At 50.7% G+C, this 8,706-nt stretch overlaps 3 protein-coding genes across 3 annotated transcripts; 2 read left to right on the plus strand and 1 right to left on the minus strand.

Annotated features, from left to right (window-relative positions):
- On the plus strand, positions 1–1,776 carry vib-1_0 (Transcription factor vib-1; the record flags this gene model as incomplete). Its single annotated transcript, XM_014691737.1, has 4 exons — positions 1–137; positions 217–1,150; positions 1,218–1,582; positions 1,659–1,776. The coding sequence occupies 4 exons, from the start codon at positions 1–3 to the stop codon at positions 1,774–1,776; spliced, it is 1,554 nt and encodes a 517-aa protein (XP_014547223.1).
- An 822-nt stretch (positions 1,777–2,598) lies between these two features.
- Positions 2,599–3,864, plus strand: G6M90_00g038680 (uncharacterized protein; the record flags this gene model as incomplete). The annotated part of the gene is made up of 3 exons (XM_014691738.1): positions 2,599–2,879; positions 2,962–3,612; positions 3,705–3,864. 3 exons carry the CDS (start codon positions 2,599–2,601, stop codon positions 3,862–3,864), a joined length of 1,092 nt encoding a protein of 363 aa, XP_014547224.1.
- Positions 3,865–5,837: 1,973 nt separating this feature from the next.
- Positions 5,838–7,136, minus strand: nagB (Glucosamine-6-phosphate deaminase; the record flags this gene model as incomplete). The annotated part of the gene is made up of 3 exons (XM_014691739.1): positions 5,838–6,158; positions 6,227–6,805; positions 6,957–7,136. 3 exons carry the CDS (start codon positions 7,134–7,136, stop codon positions 5,838–5,840), a joined length of 1,080 nt encoding a protein of 359 aa, XP_014547225.1.
- Between the last annotated feature and the right edge of the window lie 1,570 nt (positions 7,137–8,706).

The following is an 8,706-nucleotide window of genomic DNA, read 5'->3' on the forward strand; positions in this document are numbered from 1 at the left end:
ATGGCTACGTTCAACTCTATGCCGGCCATGTCAGCCGCTGCGCCAAACGAGGCAATGGGCTTGAATCACCCTGCACCAGGTCAGCCCATGACAATGGAGCATTTTGATCAAGACTTTAATTTTGACGAGGCTGTCCTGTAAGCTGCTCCTTTCTTGCTGGAGACGACCTTTATCCAGAAAATGCAGTAATGTGAATTGCTACTGATGTTGTCGTAGGGATGGTGCTCCCTTACCTACCCTCCCCTTCACGCCGGCGTACGATTTTGACAATTTTACCACAACTTTTGAAGACCCATTCGCCTATTCCAGTCGGGCATTCGAGCCCACCCCAAATCAAGATGCCCTCAACGAGGAATCATCGCCACAAGAGCTGGACAATAAGTTGCTGGGCTTTTCAGACCCAATTATGAATGCCACAGTTGTCGACAAAACTGGCAAACTTGCGGAGGTGAATATGAGCGCCGAATTATACGGCATGTTCTTCGTTGCAGAGGACGTGTTCGGTGGGGACAACTCAGGACGTCCTCTTGAGCTGACTTGCTATCGCCGCAATCTATGGCAATGCTCTGGGCAGATAACGCTACCGAAGAATCTCTCACATCTCATGGACGAGCGAGGTCGCCAATTTTCAATTGATGAACTGTCGGCATCAATTACAGCAGTAGAATCGATTGAAGGAAAATCCACAGAAATCATTTCCATTCCCTGGAAGAGTTCAAGTTCTCAAGCGCCCGAGGAGACCAAGGTTGCGGCTGCGCCGCCTCAAATACCCCTGGATTTGAGCACGGCTCAGGAGGTTGATGCCGTTCGAGTTACCCTTCCTGTCTCTTGGAAGCGTTTACAGTTCAAGCACGCAACGGCCAACAATGGACGGCGGAAGGGGCTTCAGCAGCATTACGTAGTCCAAATCAATCTTGTGGCTAAATCCAAGTCCAACGACATGATGAAAATCGCCGAGATTCAGTCAGGGCCCGTTATTGTTCGAGGGCGTAGTCCGCGCAACTTTGACAGCAGAAAAGATGTGCCTCTCACTGGGGAAAAGAGATTGGAGAAAAAAAATACAGCGAGTTCTGATAATACTGCTTTAAAAATAGAGCGGGAAAATATCCAAGCCACAATGCAGAGATTCCAACCCTTGGGTAATGTAGCGGTATGTTCGAAATACATCAACAGCCCCGAGCGAATTGTTGACAAAATCAAAGCTGATAATTCCACAGACCCCAGCCGAGTGGTCAGCAAATCCACAGCATGTGTCTCATCCGAACAGCCAAAGTCCTCATCCAGCCAAGAGAATGGCCGTATCGCCCACCGTTGCTCGACCACCCGTGCCCTCCTGGTCTGCAGACGGAAAGAGCATGACAACTGGCCAACCACATCGAGGCTCGCTGAGTCGACAAAACACGGCCGTGCCTATCAATCTCTCTCTGTCCGAGGATGAGAAGAGCCCCAATCGGTCCAGTGCAGAGCTGCAAAGTCCTCAGATGGGCAAGTCCCATCCCGTTTCAGGGCAGAACGCTGGCAATAGCCCTGTCGATGATCCAGATCCTCTTTATGAATACTTCCCTCTAACACTAGATGACTGGTATGTCTCATTATTTGCCTGGATTTACCTGGCTCGCACATTATATCCCCGACATGCTAACAGTTGGACTCGTTAGGATGCCACCGATCGATGCGGTCTACCGACCGCATGTGGTCCATCACACTATTGTGCCTCCCGAGATCAAAGCTCAGCAGTCACAAAGTAAGGCAAAACGGTATTTTTCGGCCGAATAGGAGTGCCTTGGGCTATGCTCAAGATGAATGACTGGGTTCACGACCCTGCTTCCGTAACCGGGAGATATGAGGAATGATTCACCCTCCATATCAGAGCAACCTTGTACCATACTATACCACTTGCGTCAACACGTGTTGGGTTTTTTTTTTGTTTGATGGCTATAACACGGCTGGCAGCTGGGCAGTGCGCCGCCGCTGATAAAAAAAGACACAGCGTGCCTTATTATACCCAGGGGGGTTCCTTCACATTATTTCTTCTTGTCCATCAATTTTCGGGAGAATGATTTTTTTGGGTAAATCATGACAGAATAAAAGGTCATAACGATTACAATTGCTTGGTCGATACGTACCGTGATGCCATCCATGATGTCCGGGTGGACGATTGCGCAGGACTGCTTTGCTTGCCCTTGACAAGCAAGTATATGTGCACAACTTCATTTGGCTGCCAAGCCCCTGCACAACTAACATAGCATGGCGACGAGCCCTGTGCACTTGATGCAGCAGCCCGACTAGAGCTGCAGAACTAATGTATGCATGTTTGTGTTGTCAACGGTTGGTCGAAGCGTGTGGTTTGGGTGATATGTGTAAAGAAAGCAGCGATTGGCCCACGAAGCGTTTGTTGTCTTCTTCTTTCCTGTTTGGTCGAATGCGTTGTCAGTTGAGCTCACGCCGTACAAGAAGGATGGATGTTTCGAAACCCCCCACCAGCACAGTAGTTGCCCTCCAGCCTTCCTCCTTCATTTCTCGGTGTTGTTTTGCCACATTCGTAACGAACCAACCTACGTACCTACCTAGGTAGGAACTTGGAGGTAGGTACTTGAAATGAGCGGCCGCGATAGTGCCGCGTCGGTCGATGAGTGGAGTGACCTGGACGAAGAGGAGGCGGGTCTGCGAGATGCCTTTGTGGCTTCGGTGCGAGAACTATACGATGCGGGAACACCGTTCTTCACCAAGGAGATGATTCAACTTGCGCAAGATCAGGTTGACGAGATTGCGGAGGGCTCAGTATCAACAGAAAAAGTAGAGCACCTTGGTTTTGATGGTAAAATGCATTCGCAATCGTTACCGCCTTCGTATTTTTTTGCGAAAATAGATGATGGAATGTAAGAGCAAGTCGCCTAGCTTGGTGCCTTAGTTTAGGCAACCTCATATCAACGAGGCCTTCGTGCTGATACTTGAATATAGCCTCGTCCCCATTGTTGGGTACAAGTCGTTCGAGGCATTAACCATATTGCCGCCACATCGTGTAGGCGACAACTTGTTTGTTTCCGTCAGCGTCTCTGGCTCATACAGGTTGATAAATAAACCGCCGGATATTTTGCAAGATGATGCGAGGTGTGCATTCGACCAGTATTTCGACCTATGGCAACAAGGCAAGGATTGGGCAGACCTGAAGGAGCGGATTCGGCCGCATTTTTCAACGCTGCCAATGACCATTGACAAGATTATCGGGTTTGGGCTCGGCGTTCTGACGATGGAGGCCGGTCGTAACGATGACGATGGATGGGTCAAGCGCTGTAGCGAACAGCACGCCTTGATGCTCACGTTGGCCAAGATGCTTCAAGAACACACTGGCAACAGTGTCAAGTGTTTTGCCCAAGATCCCGCATATTCCAATACTTGCAAGGACATTCTCGGCAAGAGAGACGTTGACATTGTCCACGGAGACACGGGGTTTCTTTTGGTGGACGAGAACTCCATTGTATTGTCGTTTAGTCCCAATGTCCCCGTTCGACAGGTGATTGCGGATCTGGCTCGTCCAGCAATGATGGTATGCAATATGATTTCCAGGCCCACGACAAGGGAGTGGCGGCGACGGGGAGGTGTTTCCATCAGGTACGGTACTTGCCTTTTGTTTCAATCTCATTGTCTTGTCCATTCTTACCTGTCATGTTGACCGGCGATGCTAACGTGGGCATTTCCGATAGCCCTTTTACCACAGATCCTGTTTCACCGCGAGTCATGGCCATGAAAGAAGAATACATCGAGTTACCCATCAACACTGTCAAGTCCCTCGGAAATTCCGCAGTTTACATACGGAATACAAAGACCTCAAAACCGCCCCAAGGTCAAAGCACCTTTTCGTAGCGATGCATCAGGCGTTTCTATATAGGAGGGGCCGCTAGTTGTCTCCTCGGCTGCGAAAGGGGGGGCAGACAAGCATTATGCAGATTGGGTTTCATATATCATCATAATTGTGCCTTGAAAGGCAATAATTCAGAGAAGTGTTAAATGAACCATATATGTATGTCATACCAGTGATTACACTAATGAGACAATGTATCCTCATCACAAAGCTTCAGCCCAGGTAATAACAGCTGATGTATGATCGAATGTACCAGTGCCAACTACAAAACATCAGAGCGACATGTCTCGAACCGCGCGTAAACGTGATATCGTACAACAAGTGCGCTTCCACGTCGGCCACAGCCCAATAGTACACACCATTTCCCCCTTGTCTCTCGTCATAGACACCATCGGTGTGCGCCGACATGGCCAGACGGCAACGCATAAACGTGCCGCCCCTTGTTCTCCATCTCCCGCCTCCAAAGCCCAAGTAACGTCACAGGAAGACGGAAACACGCCGGGAGCCATTCCGAGCAAGACGTCCGTTTTTCCGTCAGAGTTTCCGTCATGGACTCATGGCACAAATAATTGAGACGTCAAGCCATAGCCGCAACCTAATACGGAGCAGAGGGGATCCACAGGCCTGTCAAACAAGCCAGGACCACATGCAGTTGAGAGCACTCAATGTCGAGCTATCGGGCCGCGTGCCTGTCAGTTCTCAGCATTTCTCTGTCTTGGACCCCGGTTTCCGCGCCAGCTACTCCGTGGTCCTCACCTCCTCACCTCCTCACCTCACATCCTCACCGGGTCAGAAATACACTGCTGCCTTGACGCGGTCCACTGTGGATAGGCTCCTCCCGTCCATTTCGACCTTGGTTCTACCGCGTCTCTGCCCAGCGCTCAGCGTACTAGTAGTACCGAGTATTGCGTTTATACCAGCTCGCGGCCCTATCCTGGAGGCAAAGGGCCCAGGCGCCTGTCCGATGTCGGGACGACGTCGGCTCAGACTTCGGATATGCAAGCGATGGAGCACAAGGACCGGGGAAAGAGAGGGGCGGCAATCGAAGCGACGGTCATGCAACGAGCCAAGTGATCATGATATCACAAGCATGTCCCTTGTCACGGACCTCGTGCGCATCAAAGGGCTCGTGGGAGGCCGAACACTTGCATCCGCCGCGGGCTGTTTTAGTCCCAGTAACCTTGTCGGCCGTGAGTTGCTGACGACTTTGGCATATATGTATTTGTTTTATATCGAACGAGCGTTGATTGGAGATGACAGGGTTACAAGGTTACATTAATCGTGTCGATTTCATGCAGGGCCCAGGGATGGATCACCTCCCGCATGCCTTTGAATGTGCGCAGGTCCAATTGATGTGTTTGACCTACTTTTTCATGATACGTAAAGATGCTCTTTTAGCAGGAAAATCAACTAATATATTTTTATATACTTACATGTCTTGAAAATTTTGAAGTACTTTTATTATTATATAGTTTCTTAGTAAGTATATAAGTACTTATTCTTAGCTAGAACCCTGGTCTGTTACAGAAATTAGACCTGCGCACATTAAAGGGATTGGGGATTGTACATGCATTCATGGGCGCACAAACTTTTAAAGTTCAAGCATAAAATTGGGGTTAATAATGCATTTTATTCCTGAAATCTTTTCAAGTCGTGCGTGGTGCGTACCGTTGCAACCAAACTGATGGTATCTAATGTTCTCATAAGGGCTGGTTAAGCCAGCAAGCAGTCTTGACTCTGTGCTTTAAACGAAAGACAGGAGTGACCCCTGCGTCTGAAAGATGGACAGGCCCAAGGTGTAAAATGAGTCTTGGAGCCGAAAGAAAAAAGAACAAAAACACAAGAGAGAATTTCAATACACAAAAATATCACATCATGGGTCTCTAGGTCGAGGAACAGAAATCCAAGCCCTCTTCGTTCTTCAAAACGATGTAATCATCAACTAAACTCCAGCGCCGTTTTGGTGTGCCGCTTTTCAAGCACTGATTGCGTTTTGTGGCAGAGCGGCCTGCTGCTGCTCAGGATTGGGCGTTAGCCGCTTGTTCAAGGCAGGCTCGGGAATTCGAGAAGCCATTCGATCCGGAACCAACTCGGGAGAGACGGATCGAACGGGGTACTCTGTCGCAGGCGTAGCCCGGAGAAGCCGCGAGGTGGTAGGCTGGGGAGCGAGGATAGTAGGAGAGTCGACTTCCTTGACTCGGGTCGTGGGAACGACTCCGTTCCCAGTGCGGACTTTGGAGGGCAGGATCTGCTCGAACCCAGCCTCCTTGGCGACCTTTTCGATGCTCTTGAAGTACTGCAGAGAATGTTAGGTTTCGGACTCTTCTGGCCTCCCACGAGGGCTGCTTTGTTGGGATGGGTTACCTTGACGGTTTTGACCTGGAGCTCGAGAGTGGCGTCCTCATCGACAACAATCATGGGGTGAGGGTGCAGCTGTAAGCTGGACAGAGTCCACATGTGGTTGACGCCCTGCTCGATGCATCTCTGCAAAGCAAGAGACTTTCGCTGGCCGAGAATAATGACGACGACCTCGCGGGCCTCGAGAACAGTCTGGACACCAACGGTCAGGGCCATGCGAGGAACCTTGTTGATGTCATTGCCGAAAAATCGCGAGTTGGCGAGAATGGTGTCGTATGCCAAGGTCTTGACCCGGGTTCTACTGGCCAAGCTCGACCCGGGCTCGTTGAAAGCGACGTGGCCGTCCTCGCCAATGCCGGCAAGGAAGAGGTCGATCCCGCCGACGGCCTTGATGGCATCTTCGTAGGCGACGCACTCGGCCTCGAGGTTCTCCGCATTGCCGTTTAAGATGTGCACGTTGGAGGGGTGGACATTGACGTGGGAGAAGAAATTCTTCCACATGAAGGAGTGGTAGGATTCGGCGTGGTCCCGGGGAATGCCCACGTACTCATCCATGTTGAAAGTGACGACATGCTCGAAGGAGATCTGTGTTGGACATGTTAGTCACGATAGCTTCGCAGCCAACGAACAAGCCGTGACTCTCTCTCAAATAATTACAAAAAAAAAAAAATAGTGCAAGCTGGCTTCATCGCACAGCTCAATCCATGCTTCTTCTTCTTCTTCTTCTTCTTCTTACCTCGCCAGCCTTGAATTTCTCAACAAGAATCTTGTAGACGCCCAGAGGGCTAGAGCCCGTAGGCAGACCCAGGACGAATGGGTTTTCCGCAGTAGGGTTGAAGGCCTTGATACGGTCGACAATGTAGTTTGCAACGTAGGTGCTCGCTGAAGTAGCGTCGTCGCGAATAATCAGTCTCATCTTGACGAGAGAGGTCCAAAGGCGGTGTGTGAAGCTTTGGGTTGGATGGACTTGGAATGGGAAGCGGGAGCTGTGTGAAGCTGTGTGTAAGTGATGTCACAAACTGCCAGCTTAAGAATGGCGGAGTGGTGAATCGGAGTAGATGAATAGGATAGGAAAAGGATGTCTAAGAAGTATGTAGTAATAAACGAAAAAAAAAGAAGAAGAAAAAATAGAGGACAGAGAGAAGAGCAAGGTTCAGCAAAGTCGGTTAAGATCGGTGGGAGGTGTAAGAGGTGGAAGATGATCATGGGCAGCGGACAACCTTAGAATGGTGGGCCGGCCGATGGATGCTTGGGCGCATTGCAACAGTACATCACTCACAAAGGCGACATGAAGCGAGGGCAATGGAGGCGTGTGTCATGGATTGGATGTCAGGATGTGCGGTCTTACTGCTCCGGGCAATAGCGACTCGACACCGATGATTCACTCTCAACTATGCACTCGATGCTCCGTTCTCTGTTCTCCGTTCTCCATTCTCCATGGAAACCCAGAGCTCGCGTCCAAATCCAGTTCCGCCAGTGCCAGTGCCAGTGCCAGTGCCTTTCTTCTTAGCTTCAATGTTCCTCCAGTCCGTCACTTGCCCCTACAAGCTCTCAGTGCTACCCATACCCCTCTGGCCAGATTGTCACAATGGCGGCAGCCGAGAATGTATGTGGGACGATGATGGCTTCTGTCATGGTTTGCTACTGTCGTGAGCCATGGCTGGGGCATATGGAGCCACGGGGCCGAAAAGGCCGGACCTAGACCCGACGGCGATTCCCAAGGGCATTTGCCAGGTGCCAGTGTGTCAGTTGCATGCAATGATGTCGTGGTGGAGCTGAGTGGCTTCCGAGAGACGATGGATGGAACGTCACTGCATGCTCTAGCGGGTAATTGTTGCAGCCCAGTCTGATGTGCACGTGCAAGCCTTCGACTCCTGGTCTCGTTCTGTGACTGTGGGGAGCACTGCCGTCTTGCTTCTCTCCAAGTTGCCAGTCTCTCCCCATATTCTCCCGTCTCCAGATCCTCTTCCTCAGCCGCCCATTACAATCAGTACACGCAGGTGCTGACTGTCCAACACAGCAAATGCTGTGCTGCAGCCGTCTTGGGGGCCGTCCTTTGGCCAATGATCCTCCCACAATCCATGCTTCATACTTCGCAGTGACTGAATAAGCCATGTCTTCTGGCTGTCTGGGGCACCGGTTGCTCCACTGGCAATCGCCGGATTAGTTCCATCATGACCGTGTGGCTCGCTGCCCCAAGAATACTCACTGCTCAAGACGGTCTTCACTGGAGTGCGGAGGAAACAACCACATGACCAAGTTGGGTCCTGCGGTTGGAGCTCCCAATTTCGAGGCTTGAAACGCAGGTCGTGAAGCCGCTAATCCGGACTGCGCTTGTGCTAGGCATGGTAGATCTTTTGTTGACCAATCCAAGGATGATATCGAGACGAGGCTGTTGCAGCCCATCATAGAGGGCGCCAGTGGTCCTATCTTGACAATATCATCTATCCATCAATCCACCTCCTATTCTCAATTGTTGGAGGTCG

This window comes from Metarhizium brunneum, chromosome 2 (assembly GCF_013426205.1).
Source record: "Metarhizium brunneum chromosome 2, complete sequence".
Lineage (NCBI taxonomy): Eukaryota > Fungi > Ascomycota > Sordariomycetes > Hypocreales > Clavicipitaceae > Metarhizium > Metarhizium brunneum.